The following is a 27,513-nucleotide window of genomic DNA, read 5'->3' as shown; positions in this document are numbered from 1 at the left end:
AACTAATTATACTGTTCGTAGGAGCCCTAGTGTTTCAGTACTTCATCAAACCCAGTCATCTCTCATCCTAACCGTCTTTTCCATACTCACTGTCTACCCCATCTGTGTCACCCCTGTCTGTCTGCTCCCTACCCTTCAGAATGTAAGCTCTCACAAGCAGGGCCCTCTTTACTCATGTGCTTATCCTTCTCTTACTTATACTACTTTCTCTTACGTCCTGGAGGATGCTGGGGACTCCGTTGCTGGGGACTCTGTTGCACCCATGAGTCGCGACAGGAGACATGGGCACTCTAAAGACTTTAGAATGGGTGTGCACTGGCTCCTCCCTCTATGCCCCTCCTCCAGACCTCAGTTAGATCCTGTGCCCAGAGGAGACTGGGTGCATTGCAGGGGAGCTCTCCTGAGTTTCTCTGAAAAAGAATTTTGTTAGGTTTTTTATTTTCATGGAGCACTGCTGGCAACAGGCTCCCTGCATCGTGGGACTGAGGGGAGAGAAGCAGACCTACTTAAATGATAGGCTCTGCTTCTTAGGCTACTGGACACCATTAGCTCCAGAGGGTCGGAACACAGGTCTCATCCTCGTCGTTCGTCCCGGAGCCGCGCCGCCGTCCCCCTCACAGAGCCAGAAGATAGAAGCCGGGTGAGTATGAGAGGAAGACTTCAAAGGCGGCAGAAGACTTCAGATCTTCACTGAGGTACAGCGCAGCGGTAACGCTGCGCGCCACTGCTCCCGACACACACACACACACACACAGAAGGCATTGTACGGGTGCAGGGCGCAGGGGGGGCGCCCTGGGCAGCAATTTTTACCTCATAAACAGCACTGGCACAGATATTAGATACTGCTGAGGCAATATAATATAAAACCCCCGCCAGTATAAAGAAATTGAGCGGGACCGAAGCCCGCCGTCGAGGGGGCGGGGCTTGATCCTCCAGCACTAACCAGCGCCATTTTTCTCCACAGCATGCTGCAGAGAAGTGCTCACAGACTCTCCCCTGCTGAACAATAACAGGGGACAAAAACGAGGGGGGGGGGGCACATTTATTTGGTGCAGTTTGTACATATATTTATATATAAAGCGCTATTTAGGCTGGGACCGTGGTTTCAGCATATTGTGGCGCTGGGTGTGTGCTGGCATTCTCTCTCTCTGTCTCTCCAAAGGGCCTTATTGTGGGTCAGTCCCCATATTTATTTATCCCAGTGTGTGTGGGGGGTGTCAGTACGTGTGTGTCGACATGTCTGAAGCGGAAGGCTCGTCTTGGGAGGTAGCAGAGCAGATGGTGGTGGTGTCTCCGTCGGCACAGCCGACACCTGATTGGGTGGACATGTGGAATGTTTTGAATGATAATGTGGCTTTATTACAGATTGGATAAGCAGAGTCCAAAGACAAGCAGGGAATTAACCCATGGCTTTTACTGTGTCCCAGGACCCTTCAGGGTCCCATAAATGTCCCTTTACCCAGTTAGCAGACACTGATACCAACACGGATTCAGTGTCGACTAGGATAATGTAAGGTTGCACCCATGAGTCGCGACAGTATTCAATATAGGTTTATTGTAATAAACGTTGTTTTGCATATCTCAGAGGACTCCTCTGTCCCTGACACGAGGGTCTGCATATTGAAAGAAAAATAACCTAACTCATCTCATGAGCTGACCGTTTTATTTGAAAAAGCTTGGGAGACTCCTGACATTAGACTGCAATTTCCCAAGAGTATTATTATGATGTATCCTTTCCCCTCAAAGGACAGGTTACGGTGGGAATCCTCGCCCACGCTGGACAAGGCCTTAATGCCCTGGTCCAAGAAGGTAGCATTACCGTCCCCTGATACGGCGGCCCTATAGGATCCTGCGGTTAGTAGGCAGGAATCTACCTTAAAAAAATTTTTATGTGACTGCCAGAGCCCTATTTAGACCTGCAGTAGCGTCGGCATGGGTAGGTAGCGCAATTACAGCTTAGGCTGATAACTTGTCGTATAACATTGACACCCTAGAAAAAGGATAATATGGTGTTGGCCTTAGGTCACATCAAGGACGCAGCGCTATATATGAGAGAGGCTGCGAGAGATATTGGGTGTTTGGGTTCAAGGGTTAAGGCCATAGCAGGTTCTGCTAGTAGGTCCCTGCGGACCCGTCAATGTACAGGTAATGTTGACTTGGAGAGTCATATGGAAGCTTTACCTTGCTAGGGTGAAGTTTTATTTGGGGAGGGCCTCGCGGACCTGGTTTTCACAGCTACCGCGGGTAAGTCATCTTTTTTGCCTTATGTTCCCCTGCAGCAAAAGGAAACACCCTAATAACAGATGCAGTCCTTGCGGTCGCGTAAGTTCAGAAAGGGCGTGGCTTTATTTCCTCGCCTGAGGTAGAGGTAGAGGGAAAAGATCACCGGCTACGGCCAGTTCACAGGAAAAGTGTCCTCCCCGGCCTCTACCACATCCATCAAAGAGGTGCTTCCACACCGATTTTCAAATCGGCCTTGCCAGCTACTTCCCTGAGAGGAAAATAATTTTGGCTGCCATACTAAAGCTGGGTTAACAGCAAGTGTTTATCATGGTTTCGCTAGTGCAACAGGGAAAAGGGTTTTATTCAGCCCTATTTGTGGTCCCAGAGCCGGATGGCTCGGTCAGACCGATTCTGAATCTAAAATTCCTAAACCTACATTTAAAGAGGTTCAGATTCAAGATGGAATCTCTCAAGGCAACGATAACCAGCCTGGAAAGGGGGGGAATTTAGGGTGTCACTAGACATAAAGGATGCATACCTTCATGTCCCCATATATCCTCCTCATCGGGCGTACCTAAGGTTCGCTGTACAGGATTGTCATTACCAGTTTCAGACGTTGCCGTTTGGGCTTTCTACGGGCCCGAGAATTTCACCAAGGTAATGGCGGAAATAATGGTTCTCCTGCGCAAACAAGGGGTTACAAGTATCGCATACTTGGACGATCTCCTGATAAAAGCGAGTTCAGGGGAGCAGTTAATAAAAACAGTGTCTCTCTCTCCCTGAGAGTGCTACAACAGCACAGCTGGATTCTAAATCTGCCAAAGTCGCAGTGGGTTCCGACAACTCGGTTGTATTTTTTTGGGCATGATTCCGGTATACGGAAAAACAGAGGGGTTTTTCTCCCGGTAGCAAAGAGCCCAGGAACTCCAGAACATGATCAAAGACCTGTTAAAGCCTAAAAGAGTGTCAGTCCATCAATGCACTCGAGTACTAGGAAAAATGGTGGCTGCCTACGAGGCCATCACCTTCGGCAGGTTTCATGCGAGGACATTTCAGTGGGACCTTCTGGACAGGTGGTCTGGGTCCTATCTTCAAATTCATCAGGAAATAAGCCTGTCCCCCAGGGCCAGGGTGTCTCTCCTGTGGTGGCTGCAGAGTGCTCACCTTCTAGAGGGTTCGGCATTCAAGACTGGGTTCTGGTGACCACGGACGCGAGCCTCCGAGGATGGGAAGTAGTCACACAAGGAAGAAATTTTCAGGGACTATGGTCAAACCAGGAGGCTTGTCTACACATCAACATTCCAGAATTAAGGGCCATATACAACGGCCTACGACAAGCGGGGGAATCTTCTTCGCGACCTACCGGTTCTGATTCAATCACACAACGTCACAGCCGTGGCTCATGTAAACCGCCAAGGCGGGTCAAGGAGCAGAGTGGCAATGGCGGAAGCCACCAGGATTCTTCGCTGGGCGGAAAATCATGTAAGCGCTGTGTCAGCAGTCTTCATTCCGGGAGTGGACAACTGGGAAGCAGACTTCCTCAGCAGACACGATCTCCATCAAGGAGAGTGGGGACTTCATCAAGAAGTTTTTGCAGAGATAACAAGTCTTTGGGGACTTCCTCAAATAGACATGATGGCGTCACGCCTCAACAAGAACCTTTGGAGGTATTGTGCCAGGTCAAGGGACCCTCAGGCAGTAGCGGTAGATGCCCTGGTGACACCATGGGTGTCTTCAGTCGGTCTATGTGTTCCCTCCTCTTCCTCTCATCTCAAAAATATTGAGAATCATAAGACGAAAAAGAGTGCAGACAATACTCATTGTTCCAGATTGGCCTCGAAGGGCCTGGTATTCAGATCTTCAGGAGTTGCTCACAGAAGATCCATGGCCTCTTCCTCTCAGGGAGGGCCTGTTGCAGCAGGGGCCCTGCGTGTTCCAAGACTTACCGCGGTTACGTTTGACGGCATGGCGGTTGAACACCGAATCCTAGCTGGGAAAGGTATTCCGGAGGAAGTCATCCCTACTCTGATAAAGGCTAGGAAGGAGGTGATGGCGAAACATTATCACCATATCTGGAGGAAGTATGTATCTTGGTGTGAAGCCAAGAATGCTCCTACAGAAGATTTCCACTTGGGCCGTTTTCTCCACTTTCTGCAGACGGGAGTGGATATGGGCCTGAAGTTAGGGCCGAAATCTGTACCTTAATGGAGCCTATCTATATTCTTTCAGAAGGAATTGGCTTCTCTCCCAGAAGTCCAGACTTTTGGAAAGGGAGTGCTGCACATCCAGCCTCCTTTTGTGCCCCCAGTGGCACGATGGGACCTTAACGTGGTGTTACAGTTCCTAAAATCTCACTGGTTTGAGCCTCTTCAAACAGTTGAATTAAAATTTCTCACTTGGAAGGTGGTCATGTTGTTGGCCTTGGCATCTGCAAGGCGGGTGTCCGAATTGGCGGTTTTGTCTCACAAAAGCCCATATCTGATTTTCCATGTGGCTAGAGCAGAATTAAGGACTCGTCCTCAATTTTTGCCTAAGGTGGTTTCATCGTTTCATATGAACCAACCTATGGTGGTGCCGGTGGCTACGGGAGACTTGGAGGGTTCCAAGTCCCTTGATGTAGTCAGGGCCTTAAAAATTTACGTAGCCAGGACAGCTCGGGTTAGGAAAACAGAGGCACGGTTTGTCCTGTATGCAGCCAACAAGGTTGACGCTCCTGCTTCAAAGCAGACTATTGCTCGCTGGATCTGTAACACGATTCAGCAGGCTCATTTTACGGCTGGATTGCCGTTACCAAATTCGGTAAAGGCCCATTCCACTAGGAAGGTGGGCTCTTCTTGGGCGGCTGCCCGAGGCGTCTCAGCTGTACAGCTTTGCCGAGCAGCTACTTGGTCGGGTTCAAACACGTTTGCAAAATTCTACACGTTTGATACCCTGGCTGATGAGGACCTCCTGTTTGCTCAATCGGTGCTGCAGAGTCATCCACACTCTCCCGCCCGGTTTGGAGCTTTGGTATAATCCCCATGGTCCTTACGGAGTCCCCAGCATCCTCTAGGACGTAAGAGAAAATAAGATTTTAAACCTACCGGTAAATCTTTTTCTCCTAGTCCGTAGAGGATGCTGGGCGCCCATCCCAGTGCGGACATATTTCTGCAAGACTTGTATATAGTTGTTGCTTACATAAGGGTTATGTTACAGTTAAGATCAGTCTTTGGCTGATGCTGTTTTGTTCATGCTGTTAACTGGTTGCGTATATTCCAGGTTATACGGTGTGGATGGTGTGGGCTGGTATGAATCTTGCCCTTAGATTAACAAAAATCCTTTCCTCGTACTGTCCGTCTCCTCTGGGCACAGTTTCTCTAACTGAGGTCTGGAGGAGGGGCATAGAGGGAGGAGCCAGTGCACACCGATTCTAAAGTCTTTAGAGTGCCCATGTCTCCTGCGGAGCCCGTCTATACCCCATGGTCCTTACAGAGTCCCCAGCATCCTCTACGGACTAGGAGAAAAAGATTTACCGGTAGGTTTAAAATCTTATCTATTCCATACTCTCTACAACGACACCTAACCCTGGGATCCTGCTGCTTATTTCAGTGTCATGACCACTGATGCGGCAATGTTCATAAACCGTGTACAGTACTACTCATATTGCCTTTCTTATACTGTAAGTTATGTATTCTGGTTTTACTCATTTGTTTATGTACGCAGAACCCTTGTGGCACCAAATAAATAAAATAAATAAATAAAGGATAGCAATAATAAGAAAATGGGAGGACATGAGGTACAAACTAGTTTTGGATGACATTATGATAGGGGTACCCCACAAATTCATTTAAATTCTTATTTATTTTATTTTTGCATCATTTTATGCCTGCCCACTTTCTCACATTCAATATTTCTACCAACATCTACAGCAGGCCTGGCCAACATGTGGTCTACAGCTCTACACAACCCAGCATGCTCTGCAACAGTTTTAGCATTCCCTAATAGCAAAATGGTGGCAGGGTATGCTGGGACTTGTAGTTTCACAACAGATTGAAAGCCACGGGTTGATCAGGCCTAACCTACAGGATCAGGCCCTTTCTCAGCCTGGAAGGTGCTAAAGCTCTCATTCATGTCCTCATCATATCTTGATTATTCCACTCTGAACTCCTGAAGTATGGCCTTGCCCCTCTCCAGCCTATTCTTACCACTGCTCACTCAATTTCCTGTCATTACTGTACATCTACTGACAGTCACTCCTCTGGCTCACTGTCCCCTAGAGAAAGTTCTCTTACTCGCCTACAAGGCCATCAACCACTCTTCTCCTCCCTACATTTCCCCATTATTTCTGCTCACACTGTCTATCGCCCACTTCACTATGCCAATGGGTATCTCCTCCCTGATTACCCCCTCTCATAATTTTTCAACTTCAGGAATTCTCCATGCAGCCCTCATTCTCTGGAATGCCTTGCCAACACCTACTCATACTTGCCTCAAACGTCTCAGCCTTCATCTTTTCACACTAGCTTACCACCACTCCTTACCTTCCAAACCCCTCTTTTCCACCCTCCTTCTACAGTGTCTACCTATCCCCTAGAATGTAAGCTGTATATATAAAATTAGTACCTTATTGTTTTCCACACATCAAACCCATCCAGGGGTTTGGTGCCATTGACAGAACCTCCGGCCAGATGTACTAAAGTGGGCAGCCAGTCGGATATATGGATCAGTTCATTATTAGTGATTCCGGTTTGTTTTATTAATGGGCTCGTAACAAAGCTTACTCCTCGCACTCCTCCTTCCCACAGGGTCCATTTTCGGCCACGCAAAGGCCAGTTGTTTCCGCCAGACAAAGTTTGCCCACCATTATCTGTAACACAAAGTTGAAGAAACGGTCAGGCTGCTGGACACACACACTTAAAGATTCCACTTCTTTATCAGGTATAACTGTCTCTCAAGTCTAAGAAAAATAAGATTTTTAACCTCCATTGCTTCTTTTCAACATATAGGGTGGTCCATAACTGGAAACACACACCCTTATGAGAAGGAAATTTTATTTATTTCCATTGTTTTTCTTATGAAATTCTGCATCGGTTTGATAGGTCACATGACTACCTTCCCAATTAAAATATTAGAGTTGCATACAAGATGGCCGACTTCAAGATGGCCCTTATACTGGTGACATACCCTAAAAAGTTTTCACACACCCCCATATCATGTGTGTAGACACTGGATTAATATTTCCTTACTCATTTCCTTCTTATAAGGGTGTTTTCCCTGTACAGAAAAGAAAATAAGAAAAAAACTTAAGGCACAGAAGACTAATGCTCCTTGAACACAAGCAAGTCTGGTTGTGCAACATAATTACTGATGTATGACCATTTTGATCACATAAGAGCGGGTCCTTTACCAGTGATGCTGAACAGCTGAATCCAAGGCATCTCATGCAGTGCGGAGATTGGCTGATCATATTGTAAGTGCTGCTCAATCAAAAACAGATATATAATGATTTTGATAGCAAAAATATAATTTAGGGACAGAATAATATTAGGCTGATTCAGACAGCCACATAGCTCTTTAGGTGGGCATCTTACGTGGGAGTAACAGACATACAGAGCAGGCTAACTGTACGGAAAGTGAGTATATAAGTGGGAACATGTAATAAGATATACTGTACATTTACAGTTTGAGTTGACCAGAAGTCTTGTTGTTATGTGTAGGCAACCAAGTGACTTAATACAAAAAATATATACATTTGTAAAAGGTAGTATATGCAGCGGGCGCTTAGGGGAAGTAACATAGTGGCAACAAAAACACATGCGTTTCACAACCACTGTAGGGGCAGTGGCTGAGACACCATTTGTGCGCGTCTCAGTACACAACCCACTGCCTGCAACTTTTGCATATTTTTTCACGGCCACCGTAAAAAAGACTTGGCTGTGACAAGAACTGAGTGCCCCTCTGAATCAGGCCCAATGTCTCTTTTTCATGCCTCAGGCACTCCAGAATGAAAGTAACAGACTCGATTTTAAACAATCCTTCAAAACTCATCTATCCAGACTCGATACCTGGGATTGGCTTTACCATATGAGTCCGCCCCTCTAGCCCCGCCCACATAATTCACCATACGATGGGGACGGGGGGGGGGGGGGGGGAGACGAGACATCCATCGGACTTGCCGGCGGTCGGGTGGCAGCGGACGGCTGACTGCACAGCGTGACCTGTGACTGCACGTCTCGCTGCGCAGAGGGAGCCGGCCAGCGTCTGGGCGTCCTGGGGACGCTCAACGCTGCCCGACTTTAAAAAAACAAAGGGCCACATGATCCCTCAATCCCCGGAATTGGAGCTTCCAATCCCGGGATTGAATCCTGGACGATTTTTGGCCTAAATCCCGGGATCCCGATCCTGGAATTGGCCCCCTTAATTCAGACATGTATATAACCTAAACCTTTCCTAGAGATAAAGTGGAGAAGTTGCCCATACAATAAATGCTTCCTCAATGCTGATTGGTTACTATGGGCACCTTTGTATCAAACTCATTCCACTGAGATGACCAGAAATGATACACTGCAAAGTGATTGCACGAGTAATTCCTCGTATCCGGATACTAGGCTGACAATGTCTAGGTAGACAGTCAATAGGTTGACACCATATGGTCGACATACATTAGGTTGACAGGTACAAAATGTCGGCAGATCAAGGGTTGACATGCATTAAGGTCGACAGGTTCAAAAGGTTGACACGACAATGGTCAACACTAGTTTTTGGGGCATTTTTACTTGTCTTCCCCACTTTTCCTTGATTTACTATCCACGTGGACTACAAGTGAAAATAGTAACCTGTGGTGAGTGCAGCAAGCCACCTTGTTTGAAGCGTGGCGAGCAAAGCGAGTCTGTGAGGGTACATGTTTCCACTGTGGTCACATATGATGAAACATACAAATTGATAGCCCCAAAAAAACCTTTAAAAATTTGTCGACCATTGTCATGTCAAACTTTTTGACCGTGTCGACACTTTGTAGCAGCAGTAACCAGCAGATGGTTCTGCAGCGCCTACAGCGGAGGCACCGGGGACACAAGTGGCTACTTACCGGCAGGGCGAGGAGGTGAATCAGTCCGGCAGGAAGGGGTGAGACCCTGTGAGGGGTGAGCAGTGCAGTGACCAGGAGAAGGAGGGGTTGGTGCAGCAGGACTTTCAGAAACCTGGCAGCTCCTGTGTGAGTAGCGACCACCCCACCTATAATCCGGCCCTGGTGTCCGTCATTTTAACAGGCATATTTTTCTGCAATCTCATTTTATTAATTATAGAAGAAAAACAAACATGAAAATACAAGGTAATGATCATTTGAATGCATGCAAATCAGCATACACTGAGAGGACACAAAATCAACAATAAAGCCATACAAAATGTGTCACATATCAACAATTGTCATTGTAAAACATCATATCACTAAGCACTTGGATATGTAGTAGAAGAGATAGAGAGGCAAAAAGAATAGTCAACAATAAGAAAGAAGCAAAAATACAGAGATGAGGAAGGAAGATAAGAAGGAGCTGTCATTGTGGTTTTAGGACTCTGGAGCAAGAGCTGGTGTCATATAGGTTTTGTAAGAAAAAGATACTTTAAAGGTGAGCCCTTAGAACTTACATGACACCAGTAAGACTGACTAGGTTTGGGGCTGGTCACTTGGATGTTTGCCCTAAATGTGGGATTACTGGGGGTTCTTTTTGGCACCACGTGTGGGATAGTCCATTGCTGCGGGTATTTTGGTCTGGGATCAGGTCGGTTCTGGAGGAAGTGCTTACCCCGAGGTTTTGTCTTTTGGGAATGGGAGGCCTTGACTCAATGTCCAAGTGGGAGGGTCTATATGCTCACAGTTTATGTGCCTTGGCTAAGGTGTGTATTGCGAGACTATGGCTGGCCCCCACCTGTCCTTCAATATCTGCTTATAAGACCCTGGTGAATGATACTATTCTCAAGGACCGATACAGATATATAAAAAACAATGCTATTTCTAAATTCAAGAAATTTGGTCCCCTTGGCTTGAGTCCCCGTACGCCTCCCTGACCTTGCACTACAGTAGGCATTGTGATTTTCTCATAACCTGTGCCCTGGGTTTGTGTCGAGCCTGATGTGCTTTATGCATGTTATGCTACTTCACGTTCACTTTTTCTTCTTCTCCTTCACTTGTTGATGGTTTTATTTTCCTTTCCCTCCTTTTTCTTTCGTTTGCTTTTTTTTTTTTGAGGATTTTATTTAGCGTTGTTAGTTACTTGCAAATGCAAGGTAAATGGGGGAAAATCTAAAAAATGTTCATGTCTCATAACATGCTTACAGATTTCGCTACTTCTATATATTGTATGTGTTGTTTTATAGTGTTTTCTATATACAGCTGACTATTAGGTTTCGTATCTGTTCCATACTGCTGTAGTATAATTCTGTGCTGTATTTGATGTCCTGTGATTCATGCGATATCTGTATATGACAACTTATTTTGAATAAAATTACTCTATTTAAAAAAAGATGTGCCATTCCGACCAGGTGATAGAGAATCGAGAGGTAGACATTTGTGGAGTTATGGTAAGTTCATCCATAGCCATGTAAAAATCAACCCTGTGAAACCAACAGGATATAAGGGGTTGCAGAGTTGATCTGCAAAAGCAAGGCACAATAACCCTAGCTGCATTCATCAGATGTTGTAACAGAGATCGTTTACATTTGGAGAGGGAAATTTCCATCAGGCTGAAAAGCCAAAATTCTGGAGTCTCAGGGACTGGTTTCTCAGTTATTTTGCGAGTGATCTTCTGGACATGGTGCCAGAAGCCAGTCAATACATGGCATTGCCACAGTATGTGAAGGGAAGTACCAAGCGTCTGTCCACACCGCCAACATAGGGCGGACACAGTCGGAACATCTGGTTAATTCGCTCAGGACAGCGTTACCATCTAGACATAATTTTGTATTGGGTTTACAAGAACTGAAAGGAAGTTGAGCTGGCAAACATGTAGCAATATAAGCAAGACCACTGGTCATCAGAGTTTTTTTTGGGAGATCTCTATGCCAGCAGATCACAAGAGGAGGGAGTTGGAAGTGAGAGACCGATTAAGCTTTTTTCTATAAAATTGGGATATCAGGTGTCTACGTGTGGATTCAGTTAGACATAGGGTCTCGAATGAGGTTGGGTGCCAACCCCCAGTATGAGCAGGTAAAGAAGCAACATAATGCCGAAGTTGCAAGTATGCCCAAAAGATGCTAGGTGGCAAACCTGTGTCAGTACCGTGAAAGGACGAAAACCATTAGGGCTAACCAAGTGGGACAATCTAGAAATACTCGCCATGTCCCATGTAGATAGAGGGGACTGGAAAACAGTGTTTGGCGGAAGGTCTGGATGGTATAGTAAAGGCATGGGCAAAGAGAGTCCCGGACTATATTTATTATTATTATTTATTATTTATTACCAGTTATTTATATAGCGCACACATATTCTGCAGCGCTCTACAGAGAATATTTAGCCATTCACACGTCCCTGCCCCAATGGAGCTTACAATCTATATTCCCTACCACCTGTACACGCGCACATACTCATACTAGGGTTAATTTTTGTTGGGATCCAATTGACCTACTAATATATTTTTGGATTGTGGGAGGAAACCGGAGTACCCGGAGGAAACCCACGCAAGTACGGGGAGAATATACAAACACCATACAGGTAGAGCCATGGTGGGAATCGAACCTATGACCTCAGTGCTGTGAGGCAGTAATGCTAACCATTACACCATCTGTACTGCCCATTTAGATAGAGAGGACTGGAAAACAGTGTTTGGGGGCAGGTCTGGGTGGTATAGTAAATGCATGGGCAAAGAGGGTCCCGGACTATATGTCGGTAAGTGTTGACATTTTTTTTCCAACAACGTAATGTTGGGTCCAATGTCCGGCGTCTAAATTGTGGGATTTTACATTGCCACAGAAGAACGTGAGCAAGGGTACTAGTGGTGGATCACGTAATCAGTGGCCATTGTTTAATGGTGGGATATTGGTACATCTCAATAATCCTATCTAGATGAACTGCATGGTAGTAACTAAAGTGGGGAGCTGTAAACCTCTGTTTGTGTGGCCTCGAAACAAAACCGACTGACCAACCTACGACCAGTCTTGCGCCAAATGAAATGACCCACAGTGGCTTAAAGATCCTTAAAAAAAGGAGTTGGGTATTGTGATAGTTGGGTATTGTGATGGGCAGCGTCTGCAAGAGGTAGAGAATTTTCAGTAAGACGTTCATTTTTATCGTATTGATCCTACCCCGCCAGAGACGACCATTTATTAAAGTCTATTTTAAGTTTAAGTCTATATAAATCCGAATTCTTGCCGGAGAGGATAATCCCTAAATATTTAAAATGTAAAGGGGGCCATAGATATAGGAATGAGTCACAGAGATCCTCAATCATTCCCTGCAGAGTAGTTATGTTCAGAGCGATCGATTTGGTGTAATTTATCTTAAAATTAGATAGAATGTTAAATCTAGTAAATTCAGCCATTATGGCTGGGAGGGAGATATTAGGGTTAGAGGTCGTAGCTAGAAGATCATCAACATATAATGCTAGTTTATATTCGTCGTCACCTACCCATATACCATGGATGTTCTGGTTGGCTCTAAACGCTCTGGCTAATTGTTCCTCCATACAGAGCACAAAGATAAACCGGGAAAGGGAGTTTGACGGGCTTTTAACCAGTAACAAATAAAATGTTGTTTAATAGCTATTTCATTCTAGCCCATATCTTTGCTGAATAGAGTGGTTACTATCAGAGTCTCTTTTTTCTTTCTTTGTTTATGACCTAATGCATATCCACCATATGGGGTCAGCCTAGTGACGGTCTACCTAGACACTGTAGACCTTCTATACCACACCCGGAACGGTCTTTTCTTTAGACTGCAGGGTTTTTGAGAAGGGATTCTCATTCCTGATATTACTCATGTAACTTAATGAATGTAATGCACAACGTAATCTGAGCAGCACTGCTGATGTGGCAATTTCTAAATAAAAAATATTACATCTAACACATTTTATTTTTCACAGGAACTACAGATATCCATCTGTAACTTGGAACTATACCCAGAATGAACAGGGCCCTGTTTTGTGTTGCATATTAAGAAAACGCCTGTCAGTAAGGTTTACCAGCTGCAGTAATATGATGATTTCAGAAGCAATGTTGTAGGTGGGTGTGTGATCTTATGGGGGCACTAGTATGTGGCATAACATAATTGGTATTCACACGCTACTGATCCGCTCACCCCCATGCCCAGCTGACATTTCTGGCAGCCAGAGAATAATGTTACAGCTGTTAGCCCAAAAAGACTGTACTTCTCTATCAAAGAAATCCAAAGTAAAGTGGAGATTAATCAAACCTTCGAGAAAAAGGGGGAGATCTATCAAGCAGTGAAAAAAGTGGAGTAGTTGCCCACAGTAGCGGATCTTGGTACGGGCACACAGGATTTTTGCCCGGGGCTTCGCCTTCCGGAGGGCGCCGCGGCATGGCAAGATCCGCTACTGTTTGTCAGTGCCTCCCGGTGCTGTGAAGGAAACTAGACAGGTAGACGCTACCCGTCTAGTTTCCCTTCGTGTAGAGGACCTTTGCTGTGCGCGATGACATCACGCACCGCACAGCATTGTGGGACTGGCACATAGACACTAGGGGTCAAAATTGACCTCTAGTGTCTATACTGTGCTATGGGAGAGACGTCATGACGTCTCTCCCATAGATCCGAGGAGCGGCGCGGCGGAGGTCAGCAGCGGTCGGGAATCAGGAGCGGGGATAGTAAGTATTCATTTTTATTTTTTTATTTTTTTTTTAAAGCGGCGCTACTCTACTGGGGGCACAACTCTACAGGGGGCGTAACTGACCATGCCCCTGTATTAAGCCACGCCCCTATTTTTTCCAACCAGCTTTAAGGCAGCATTTATTGCTTTAAGCAACTTTTCCACTTTATCTCTCTCAAAGGTTTGGTACATCCCCCACTAATGACATCATTTACATTCATTGTACTGTACCAATTTGTGCAGATACAAAGTGTTACTTGTTTTTAGTTTGATGGCTTGTGTAACATTGTTTAATTTAACATTTATACCCCTTTGACACAGAAAGCCAAATTACCGGGTAAAGTACTTTCACCCGATAATTTGAGGATCAACTCGGGTCCTTTTTCTGTGTGAAAGGGTCAACCTGGATCAAAATGCCGGGAATTTGATCCTGTTTTTTTTTTTTTTTTTTACCAGGGTGATGACCTGGCAAATTCGACCCGGGGGGAGCCTTTCAAACAGGAGCAATATCCAGCAAATTACCTGGTAGAACTGTTTCACCCAGTGACTTTATTTCCTGTGTGAAAGAGGAGTAAGGCTGGGACCGCTTGCTGTTTATATATCCCCATTGCTGTAATGTAGATTCTGAATATTTACATAAACACAGAATAATGTCAAAGCAGTTACACAGGGCTTACTTACAATTCTAGACTAGGACTGGATATATAGCTGGCTCTTGCCACGGGTAAGCAGGCTTTTTGCCCGGGGTGCCACTACACTGAAGGTGCCGCCGCCGCCATGGCAAGAGCCGCTACTAATCCTCCTTCCCTACCCGCTCCCCGGATGCAGCGAGCGCCATGTGCACCCGCTGCAGCCGGCGTCGCTGACTGACGCTACAGGTCAAAATTGACCCCTAGTGTCAGTGCGGCGCTGCTATGGGAGAGACGTCATGACGTCTCTCCCATAGAGAGGAGCCGGCGCCCGGAGACAGCAGCAGCAGCAGCGGTCCGGAAGCATGAGCGAGGCTGGTAAGTATTGTGGTTTTTTTGATTTGGGTTTCAAAGCGGCGCTACTACAGGGGGCACATACTGGGGGCACTGCTACAGGGGGCACAGCAACTGGGGGCAGATCTACAGTGGGGGACAGCAACTGGGGGCACTGCTACAGGGGGAACAGCTACTGGGGGCAAATCAACTGGGGTCACAGCTACAGGGGGAACAGCTACTGGGGGTAAAGCTGCTGGGGGCACATGTACAGGGGGACAACTGTGGGCACGCCCCTTCCCTATGAAGAAGCCACGCCCGTTTTGGAGCTTGCGCCCTCGGCGTGCACCAACTGTATTTTACCTGGAAGAGGGGGGGGGGGGGAGGGGGCACAGGAAACGTTCGCCCTGGGCGCCACAAGGTCTAGAACCGGCCCTGCTGGCCGGGTATGGGTCATTCGGACGACCACACTTAGGTCGACAGTCATTAGGTCGACCACTATTGGTCGACATGCATTTGGTCAACATGGTCGCTAAGTCGACATGAAAAAAAGGTCGACATGAGTTTTTTTACTTTTTTTGGGTGTCGTTTTCATCGTAAAGTGACGGAGAACCCCATTTAGTGCACCGTGTCCCCTCGCATGGCTCGCTGCGCTCGGCACAGGTTACTATTCCCAATCATAGTCCAAAATGAAAAAGAAAAAAAAAAAGTTAAAAACTCATGTTGACCTTTTCCCATGTCGACCTAGTACATGTCAACCTAATGACCATGTCGACCAATATTGGTCGACCTAATGACCATATCCCAACTGGCCTTGGCCAAAGATAAAGTATATGACATTGCATATACAAATGGAATACCACCAAGGTGTCCCAATTAAGCTGTCCATACACTGCACAGTCATCGTGCAAACCAGCCGACCAAATGCTGCAGCTCAGTTCGGTGCTGATCTGGACCCCATAAGTGTCCACTGCATATGTGCAGAAAATCTAGGCGGAAAAGAAAACCCCACATGCGCAAAACCTAGCATCTAGGCACTGCTTTGGCTTCAGCTCCTAGAAGCCAGGTAACACTGTCGTAATTGCAGTAGAAGTAGCTTCACATTGGATGCACTTTCTGCTAATAGGCGTGTGAAGTCACTGGCTTAGGAAAGAGGCGTTGAGTGACCAAAAGCACTATGCATTGGGCTGCTTGTCTGTCTATGTATGTATGGACAAGTTTCTTACAGGACCAGACATTAAAATAAAATTGAAGATAGGATTGGTCTATATACACAGCTAGTTACAACACAGTAGTCCAAACCAAACAACCATATGAACATAAAATCTGGCCACATTTTTGCCATTTTATGCACCAGATTTTCTTTTGTGAGTAGAAAAGACAAGCCTATGAGTAGAACATGCTGTAATAATGGAATAAATAGTGTAACATGGAGTCCATATGTTGCTGGTCTTAGAGAAATATAGAGCCGAATCCAAGACTCTGAGGCCAAAGTATACTAACCATAGAAGGTAATATGAACAACAAACAGATCGTTCCAACTGAAAGGAACAATGGCATTTAATGAGCCGTGAACATACAATACTGTCTGCAGAAGTGGATCAGTGGCATTCTCCATTCTTATTGAGGATAATTATAGTATTTACTTCCCTAAAGGACCGAGGATGGGTGGTTACTTTTCTCTATGCTCATTCCACAAATACCATCATTAGCTCTTTGATGTGGCCTGGCAAATTCTTCCAACTTGCATAAGCAAAAATCACCTAAACGAGATACAATGAAACAACAATTCACTTTCCAGATGGCTTAGAATGTGTTTAGTATTATCCAGAGATAAATAATACCATGATTATTAGACAGCCCACAATTTATTGCCAAATCTATGTCCCGATGTAATTAAAAAATGTACGTGCACTTTTTATCCTAAGCAGCTTTACTCTGTGTCAAACAAATGCAGTACGGATGGCGTAATGGTTAGCATTACAGCCTCACAGCACTGATGTCATTGGTTTGTTTCCCACCATGGTATTAACTGTGTGGAGTTTGTATATTCTCCCCGTGCTTGCGTGGGTTTCCTCCAACAAACCAAAAATATACTAGTTTAAAGTTAATTTGCATCCTAGTGTGTGAGTGTACATGGGTGGACTAGATGGGCCAAGTGGTTCTCATCTGCCATCAAAATTCTATGTTTCTATGTAACCCTGTGACCCTAGGCCAAAATTGCTGTGTAACTTTTGTTGGATCAATATGCAATACATTAAATTTTTTCTTATTTACTAAACTCCTCTTACCCTATGGATTTAGGGTCACCACCATTTTATTTTCAGATTCCCTGGACAAAGTACATGGACAAAACTATTTTGCTTCTCAGATTTCAGGCCCCCACATGCCCCTTTATATGCAATCAGTGTCCCTACAGGAATACATACTATTTACCGGCGGGTGGGATGACAGCTGTCAAGATCCCGACAGCAGCATCCCGCCCGCCAGAATGCCGTCAGTGGGGTAAGAACTAGGAGTCCCCTTGCGGGCTCGCTGCGCTCACCATGATGTGGGCTCGTTGCGCTCGCCACAGGTTCTATTCTTACTCTATGGGTGTCATGGACACCCACGAGTGGGAATAGCCCCTGTGCGTCGGGATTCCGGCTTCCGTTGTCGGTATCCTGACTGCCGGGATCCTGACAGTCAGCAAATTGATGCATCCCTCCCTACATGCACCTTATATACCATCACACCCCTCCACATGCTCCCTTATATACCAGAGCCTCCTGCATGCCCCTTATATGCATCACCCATCCTCCACATCATGGGATTTTAAAATGCATTTTAATTAAACAACTAAAGGTCCTTGAAATCTACAAATCAACTTGTTTCAATAGTAACATTGTATTCACAAATACATATCTATCTTATCATGATTATGTTCAATGTGTAAACCATAGCCAGATTCAGGGGGGGATGCAGGGCATACTGTACCCCGGGCCCCCTTTGTCAAAGGGCCCTACGGTCAGAGCATATTGACATCACTAGCTTTCCCTCTTAAGCAGCAGCAGAACCAGCATCCAGAATGCCAGCAGTGTATGCAGTGCAGGCAGAGACACAGGAGTATCATGTTTCATGAGCTACCGACAAAGCTTTCTGACCAGAGGAGAGATAGAAAGGTGGAGAGAGCTGTAAGTGAAACAGGGATCCCAGCGTCTCCGTCTCCCTGCTTGGGTGCCTGAGTCCTGTGTAGACTGTTATGCAACTAAAACATTTCGGTCTAGAGATACAGACAGTCACACACAGAGTCCTCCTGAGTCCTGTCTCAGTGTGTAAGTAGTACAGAGGCTGCTGCTATTCTTGCATGTGACAAGATTCAATTATTTTATTTTTCTATTTGTATTTTAAGGTTAAGTTGTCTTTGTTACACTAAAAGAAAATGTTCTAAAATAGTTGTCTTTCAATTAGGGGGAGCTATGAGCCGTACCCAGGCATGACTAAACTACTCGTTTAAAACTAATATACAGTATTTGTTTACATTATACACAATCCATACTTCCCACCATGACTCATTCCAGGAGGGACAACATGCTCTCTACCTGGACTTCCATCTTAGTTTATGATTGCAATCACCTGTGTTGAAACACCTTTCTTATCAATTAAATAGTTCAACACAGGTGACGCCAATCATATATTAAGTGGGAAGACCAGGTAGAGAGCATTTTGTCATGTTGGGAGGTATGCACAATCTAATATACACCCCCCTCCTTCCACTAGGGTCCCCCCTGTCTTAAGTGCCCTGGGCACCCCCAAGGCTTAACCTGGCTCCTGATAGCTAACTGAATTCACGCTTGCCTCTATTATGTATTTATCCATTAGAGGCTTCCTTCTGGCTCCTGCTCTTCGCCCATGCACTTATAAGGGTAGATACTAAAAACTCAAGAAAATGCAATACATGATCAAATATTGCTTTTAGAATGGAATTAAGGGGGTAATAAAGATCTGATCGCAGCAGCAAATTTGTTAGCTAATGGGCAAAACCATGTTGCACTGCAGGGGGGGACAGATATAACATTTGCAAAGAGAGTTAAGGCCCATACACACTGGGCGATTTTGAGCTGAAAACAGGTCACTTTTGGTGTGTTGAGCTGCCTTCAGCTCAAAGCCGCCCAGTGTGTATGCCCCGGCGATGAGCGCTGATGCGCTCTCCCATTTCATCGCTGGCGGCTGTCGTTCATCTACTGGTATTACCAGTAGATGAACGGCGGGGTGGGCGGCTTTCCATAGCATCCTGCTATAGAAAGCCGTTCACCTCCGCTGACATTGCTGGGCGGGGGGAAAAGCGCTCAGTGTGTATGCACTGAGCGCTTTTAAGCCCAGCGATGGTCACTGTGCATACATGCTGGGCAAAAACGCCCAATGTGTATGCACCTTTAGATTTGGGTGGGTTATATTGTTTCTGTGCAGGGTAAATACTGGCTGCTTTATTTTTACACTGCAATTTAGATTTCAGTTTGAACACACCCCACCCAAATCTAAACTCTCTCTACACGTTATATCTGCCCCCCCTGCAGTGCACATGGTTTTGCCCAACTGCTAACAAATTTGCTGCTGCGATCAGATCTGAATTAGTCCCTAAGTGTTATACCTTAATAAAACCTCTGGTGTTCCAGCAGACTGCGTCTGTGACGGGTTCACTACGGCTGGCCGGCGGTCGGGCTCCCGGCGACCAGCATCCCGGCGCCGGGAGCCCGACCGCCGGCTTACCAACAGCGTGGCGAGCGCAAATGAGCCCCTTGCGGGCTCGCCGCGCTACGCGCGCCACACTATTTTATTCTCCCTCTATGGGGGTCGTGGACCCCCACGTGGGAAAATAAGTGTCGGTATGCCGGCTGTCGGGCTCCCGGCGCCGGTATACTGAGCGCCGGGAGCCCGACCGCCGGCATACAGAAGACCACCCTCTGTGACTACAAGTAGTGAAAGTTAGGGAGGCATGATGGAGCGGCTAAAGTTGAATGTTTTCAATTTACTGAATCATTCTATGCCTTTGCCGATTTTCTGTAATTTAAGCTCCAGTCATATTTGCCTACTTTTGAAAAAGCATTTCAGGGAGATGTGAAAGTAACACCTATCAGTGTGGATGTGTACTGCTACATCTGAGAGGTGTGTCATATAAATGACTTGCCTCCAAATGTAAATGAGCTCCAAAGTTAGTAAGATCTACTTGTTGAAGAATAGACTCTTATATTTTGCAGAATTTGTTTGTGTATTGTGCTTTACAAGAGGTTCCATATACAGTAGCCAATGCATGTAGCCATAGGTATCATTGCATGTAGCCATAGGTATCATTGTGTCTTGTAACCAATGCAGGGAAATGGCACTGATGCTCCCATTTGAATGTATGTATCTGTGATTTATTCCCCCTCCCCCCCAAGAATGTAACAGCTGCACAATGGGGTTAAGGTGCAATCAGGGAGATTGCTGGACTATTCAGGGAGTCAGGGAGATTGCTTCTAATTCAGGGAGTCTCCTGCAGAATGAGGGAGCGTAGGCAAGTATGTTTCTACCAACAGAATAATGAGCAAAAAGGCGGCAAACTACATGTACAATAGTTTAATTTGGACCACATGGCCTGCCTGGTAGTGGTATCGCTTCCTATAGCAACAATATTAACACAAGGTCCCAAAGGTCAACGCGCAGCAAAAAAAAACAAAAGTCATTACACTGTTCAACACCTAAGTCACGTAATCAGTCAGGCAGAGATGTACCTCTCTGCCTAACCCAATGTGTGCCCAGTGCCACAGGGAGATGCCGGGTGCCCGCTGAGATTGTGTTACCAGCCGGCTCCCTCTCACACATCGCAAGCCGGAGGCAGGAGCTCACTACTGAGCTCCGGATTCCGGCTTTTGCAGTGTGCGACGCACTATGGGAGAGACGTCATGACGTCTCTCCCATAGTTCCGAAGAGCGGACGGCCAGGAAGGAGTGGACGGCAGCAGTTGGACGCAGGAGTGAGGCTTAAGGTGACTATATTGCGTTTGTTTTTTGTGTGTAAGCGGCACTATTAGAGGGAGCAAAACTAAAGGGGGCATATCAACTGGGGGCATTTCTGCAAGGGGCATAGCTAAAGGGGGCATATCAACTGGGGGCATTTCTGCAAGGGGCATAACTAAAGGGGGGCATATCAACTTGGGCATATCAACTGGGGGCATTTCTACAAGCGGCATAACTAAAGGGGGCATATCAACTGGGGGCATTTCTACAAGGGGCATATTAACTGGTGGCATTTCTACAAGGGGCATATCAACTGGGGGCATTTCTAAAAGGGGCATACCAACTGGGGGCATTTCTAAAAGGGGCATATCTACAAGGGGCATAACTAAAGGGGACATATCTACAGGGGGTATAACTACTGGGGACATTACTACTGTAGGCACTACTGAGGGCATTGCATAGGGGGCACTCCTGGGGACATATGGGGTACTACTATTGAGGGCACTGTATAAGGGGTACCAATACTATGGGCTCTACATAAGGGGCACTAAAACTGTGGGCACTACCACTACAGTGGGCATTGTATAAGGGGCACTACTACTGTGGGCATTGTATTAGGGGTGCTACTACTGTGAGCTTTGTGTATAAGGGGCACAAATGTGTGCCACAACATGAATAAGGGACATTACTATGTGGTGTAATGTGAATACGATTGTGCTACTGTGCGGCGTAATTTTAATTGGGGATACTATCGGGTGCCCACACCCATTTTTGAGACCACATACCCTTTTTGCAGTGCGCGCTGTAGGCACGCGCAATCCTTTTACAATTGGGGCGCTCGGGTGGGAGGGGGGAGTTCCACCACCTCTCCAGGACCACTTTAAGCACTGCCATCGATTATTATATACAGTTACTTTTCTACATTTACAGAGGGCTGCTTTTACATGCAGCGTTCATTTACTGACACTGCACCATCTATTGTAATCCTTTATGGTTGTACTATATCTGCTAGAAAACGTCATTCAGTTCAGTGTGTTAGTTACCAAAAAACCTAAATTGCCTGAATGCAAATCATTGATGTGGACGATATTTTGCTGTAGAATACAGACTGTCATATCAGTCATCCATGTCCCCATACAAAATAAAACCGCTGTATCATGCTGCCTTTAAGTTTATTTATTGCCAAATACTGTAGCCAGGGCCGGACTGGCCATCTGGCACTTCTGGCAAATGCCAGAAGGGCCGATGGCCACGTGGGCCGGTCCAGCGCTCACTGATACATGCTGCCGCTCAGTCCGGCGGCAGAGTGTCTCAGCTGTTAGGAGAGGAGAGCGCCCGCCAGCACGGCTGTGTCTGGCGCGGTGGCGTATAGCGGACTTCAAACCAGCCGCCGGTTCGTGAGGCAATCAGAGCTCGCGGACCGGCAGCCAATCAGAAGCCGCCGGTCCGCGAGCTCTGATTGGCTCACGAACCGGCGGCTGGTTTGAACGAAGTCCGCTATACGCCGCCGCGCCAGACACAGCCACGCTGGCGGGCGCTCTCCTCTCCTGACTCACCCGTCCCTCACAGCCGGAGCCCGGAGGAGAAGCAGCAGCAGCAGTGGTAAGCAGCTGCAGCACTGGCTGCTGTGGGGGCAATTGTATACATGGCACTGTGGGGGCAATTGGCTGGCACTGTGGGACATTTGTATACCTGGTACTGTGGGGGCAATTGTTTACCTGGCACTGTGGGGGCATTTGTATACCTGTCAGGTATACAATTGCCCCCACAGTGTCAGATCCACAATTGCCCCCACAGTGTCAGGTATTACCTGACACTGTGGGGGCAATTGTGTATCTGGCACTGTGGGGGCATTTGTATACCTGGCACTGTGGGGGCATTTGTATACCTGGCACTGTGGGGGCATTTGTGGATCTGGCACTGTGGGGGCATTTGTGGATCTGGCACTGTGGGGGCATTTGTATACCTGGCACTGTGGGGGCATTTGTATACCTGGCACTGTGGGGGTATTTGTATACCTGGCACTGTGGGGGTATTTGTATACCTGGCACTGTGGGGGCATTTGTATACCTGGCACTGTGGGGGCAATTGTGGATCTGGCACTGCACTATTGGGGGCATATAATGTAAATTTTGGCTCATACCGTGTGCTATAATGTAAATTTCGGCTCATACCGGGTGCTATAATGTGAATTTTGGCTCATACTGTGTGGTATAATGTGAAAGAGGCACCAGTACTAGATAGTATAAGGGGTCCTACTATTGTGGTGCATAATGCGTATAAGGGGTGTATGGTGTGGTAAACTACACTGAAGGCCACGCCCCTTTTGAGTGTCCACGCCCTCTTTTCCGGAGCGCTTAATTACAAAGTTCACATTTCCATACCACTTAAAAATTTCCACTTCAACCACTGGTTGTGTGTATTTTAATAGAGAATGATGTACACTTGTATGTTGTTAGAATATTAATTATATTTGTAAGAGCATAGACTAATAAGTGGGAGGAGTCAGGAATAGTAAGGGGAGGAGTCACAGAGGTGGGTCTGTGTGCTTCAAAAAATGCCAGGGCCTATTTTTAGTCCCAGTGCGGCCCTGACTGTAGCTATTATCTATAACATTTACATACACTGACACATGCTCTCAGTTTGTATATCTTTATATATAAAAGGCAAATACCACTGACTCATCACAAATCTCCTGAAATATGAAGGAACTTGAAATTTGAGAAGTAGCTTGCTTTTGTGAGGCACCCACTAAGAATGGATTTTTCTAAATTCTACCCACAAAGGAGTTAAAAGGGGTGAGATGATTATTGGGAATTCTCCCCTCACAGAGGAGAGTTAAGACAGCCCACCCAGCCAGGGCTATAAAGAATACATGGTGTCGGCTATTTCAAGTCACGGAGGGCGTGCTCTGTTCCTGGACTTCCTTGCCAGTGGCAGTTGCAAAACACTCCATTATTCAAATAGGGGAGCCACATAAACTGCCACCCCTAAACACTATCAAACATCGCTGGGTGTGGCTCCCCTATGTGAATAATGGACTGTTCTGCAACTGCCACTGGCAAGGAAGTCCAGTACTTAACCAACTTATTTCCAGTCAAGAGAGGATAGTGTCTCAACTGTCAGAGGTTAACCTGTCACTTGAACTAAACATTGCCAAACCTCTCAGAGAGCAATAGGAGAAAAGGAGATATAGATATTTTGACTCTTAAATGCACTAAAGGAAAGCTGTGTAAATGGTACAGACAGCTCTCCCAGTGACCTTACGTGTTGTGCAAATTTTTTTACCTTTTTACCTCAAAAGAGGAGCCCAAAGGAGAGCGAAAAGCTAAGCAAGGAGACCTAGGGCCCTTTGAAATAGTCAGCCTATCCCTGCAAACTTTAACAGAGTGGGCGGAGCTTGACCTGCGGTACCAGCATTTACAACACTGAGAGGGCAGCATCAGTGGTGGGACGGGGCAGAGAAGGAGGCAGATTAGTTGCCTCAGTGCCAGCCTTTTGACAGCATCAATCTGGGGAAACCATGCCTAGAGGTGCAGCCTGACAAAGATTTGCAGCAGCAGGCAGAGCATGTCCTGCTGTAAGTCTAATTGCTGATCTTCTGTAATAAACTAGCCAGGTAACTTTAGGTATTGTCCAGAAAATAAGACACAGAGACTACAGATTCCCATACAATAAAAAATGTTTATTGTTTTGGTGTGTTCACAGGCGAATTCATGGAGGGGCACTTTGATGCTACCAGTTCTCCACAAAGTCCTACCACAAGTGAGCCTATTTTAAAAGCAGTATTAAATTTGCTTAAACACCAGCGCTTTTCGGGGGTCATTCCAAGTTGGTCGCTCGCTAGCTGCTTTTAGCAGCAGTGCAAACGCTAAGCCGCCGCCCTCTGGGAGTGTATCTTGGCAGAAGTGCGAACGAAAGGTTAGCAGAACTGCTCGAAAAAAATGTCATACCGTTTCTGAGTAGCTCCAAACCTACTCCTTCCTTGCGATCACTGCAGACAGTTTAGTTCCTGCTTTGACGTCACATACACGCCCTGCGTTCGGCCAGCCACTCCCCCGTTTCCCCAGGCACGCCTGCATTTTTACCTGACACGGCTGCGTTTTTTAGCACACTCCCGGAAAACGCTCAGTTACCACCCAAAAACACCCACTTCCTGTCAATCACTCACCGATCAGCAGAGCAACTGAAAAGCGTTGCTCAACCTTGTGTAAAACTGCATAGTTTTGTGTGAAAGTACTTTGCGCGTGCGTACTGCGGCCCGTACGCATGCGCAGAAATGCTGATTTTTAGCCTGATCGCTACGCTGCGAACAACGGCAGCTAGCGATCAACTCGGAATGACCCCCTTCATCTCTTTGTGATTCTACTTGAAATTCTGCAGCAAAGCACATGTATTCAGCTAGTCCTTTATACTAATGATGTTACTGTAGAGACAGTCCTATTTATTTTAGTCTTTGTCCTTGACATAGCTCATCATGTGTGCTGAAAAATGGGATTTTGGTACCTACCAGTAAATCCTTTTCTCTGATTCCACAGGGGACACTGGAAGCTTACGCTGGGGAATAGAGGTGTAGTAGCCGGGAGCTGGCACATATCAATTTAGAAAAATGTGTAGCTCCTCCTCCTCCTCTAGTACCCATCAGCCCCCAGTTAGAAAAATGTAGGCCAAGAGCAGATGGAACATAGAAGGGATGAATCAGGAGAACACACACAGAACAAACAGGTCAAACTCCAAAAACTATCTATCTACAAGAGCAGGTGATAGAGCTGTGGAGGGCATCCAGTGTCCCCTGTGGAATCAGAGAAAAGGATTTACCAGTAGGTACCAAAATCCCATTTTCTCTTTCATCCACTAGGGGACACTGGAAGCTTACAGTGGGGACGTCTGAAAGGTAACCCCCTGGGTGGGAGAGCTCTAAGGAACCTCTAGAACCAATCGACCAAAACGAGAAGCCGAAGCTGCAACTTGTCAAACCGAGAAAACTTAATAAAGGTTATTAGACCAGGTGGCTGCACAGCAAAACAGTTGAGTAGAAGCACCCAACGTGCCGCCCAAGACGTACCCACAGACAAGGTGGAATGCGCTACAATAGAAGATGGATGCTGGAGATCCTTGCTGACAGATGCCAGAAAAACGATAAAGTGAATCCAATGCGCTATGGTCTTGTTTTGAAGCCGGCCAGCCCCTGCGGACAGCGTCGTACAAAACGAACGTGTCCGTTTTTCGTAAGATAGCTGTCCTATCGACCTAAATGCTCAAGGCTCGAGCCACATCCAGAGTAGAGGGATGTCCCGACAAGTCGGTACCGCAATCGGCTGATTAATGTGAAACGCTGGCGCTACCCTCGGAAAGAAGGCAGCCTGTGTACGAAGTACCACTCTGTCCTCATGGAAAACAAGATATGGAGGATTACACGACAGTGCACCCAATTCAGATACTTGGCAAGCAGGCGCCAGAGCCAATAGAAAAACCGTCTTCCAGGTGAGAAAATGAATGTCCACTGCCTCCAAAGGTTGAAATGTGGAGGACTGAAGAAGGATAACACTAAAAGGCAGATCCTACGGTGGCGAAGGTGTAAGAGTAGAAGAATTTCAAGGAACCTAAATGGAGACCAGTGTCCAAACCATTTTGAAGAAAAAGCAATAATCTGGAGACTCAAAAATAAGTGAAAAGGAGTCGTCGACCCTGACACCAGGAAACATAAGAGAGCCACATGTGGTGTTAATGAGCTGCCGTAACGGGTTTCCTGGCCCATAACCTGGTAAGGATGACTGATTCCGGAATACCCCTCCTCCTTCGAATAGCGGTTTTAATAGCCACCCTGTCAAATGCAGCTGCATTTGTTGTCATGTAGAAATGGGCCTTGGCGGAGAGGATCTGGCCGGACCGGCTGGGACCACGGTTCATCTGCCAGTAGGCGCTGAAGATCCGCGAACCAGTTTCTACGAGGCCAGGTTGGTGCTACTAGAAAGACCCTGACTGACTCGCGTTTTATGCGGTTTTGAACACGAGGGAGAAGCGGAATGTGTGGAAACATACTCCAGAATGAAATTCCAGGGGATTGCGAGTGCATCCACTGCTTCTGCTGCTGGATCTCTGGTTCTGGACATAGACCGTGGTAGTTGATGATTCAAGCACAATGCCATGAGGTCGATCTGAGGACATTCCCACCTAAGAACGAGACTTTGGAACAACTCTCCCAGATGAATGTCCTGGCAACTGAGATAATCCACTTTCTACTACACCTGGAATGAACATGGGGGAGAGAATCACCCAATTTATCTATGACCATTTCAAAATCCGAGAGGCCTCCCGTATCGCCTGTCAACTGCTGGCTCAGGCTTGTCTGTTGATGTATGCAACCGCCATTGTATTGTCGGATTGTATACGAACAGGATGAGCCCAAAGGAAGTGGGAAGCTGCCGTCCGCGCATTGTAGATTGTCCGGAGTTCCAGGACAGTTATGGGTAACTGACTTTGCTGGTTCGACCACCTTCCTTTGAAAGTGGTAATGGAGGACCACTGCTCCCCAACTGCGGAGACTCACGTCTGTCGTTC

General features: G+C 46.5%; 2 protein-coding genes across 9 annotated transcripts in view; one reads left to right on the top strand and one right to left on the bottom strand.

Annotated features, from left to right (window-relative positions):
- Positions 1-27,513, bottom strand: part of ARSB (arylsulfatase B) — a 320,071-nt gene that overhangs the window by 145,281 nt on the left and 147,277 nt on the right. For all 7 annotated transcript variants that reach the window (XM_063963566.1, XM_063963563.1, XM_063963567.1 and 4 more), the window contains one exon: positions 6,826-7,069. In XM_063963566.1, the coding sequence (XP_063819636.1) occupies positions 6,826-7,069 (244 nt within the window). The remainder of the gene's footprint in view (positions 1-6,825; positions 7,070-27,513) is intronic.
- Positions 1-27,513, top strand: part of LOC135057856 (uncharacterized) — a 263,586-nt gene that overhangs the window by 123,833 nt on the left and 112,240 nt on the right. The window lies entirely within an intron of this gene.

Source organism: Pseudophryne corroboree, chromosome 1 (assembly GCF_028390025.1).
Source record: "Pseudophryne corroboree isolate aPseCor3 chromosome 1, aPseCor3.hap2, whole genome shotgun sequence".
In the NCBI taxonomy this organism is placed as follows: Eukaryota; Metazoa; Chordata; class Amphibia; order Anura; family Myobatrachidae; genus Pseudophryne; species Pseudophryne corroboree.
Note: the sequence above shows the minus strand (reverse complement) of the source record. Positions and strands in the feature narration are given on the sequence as shown.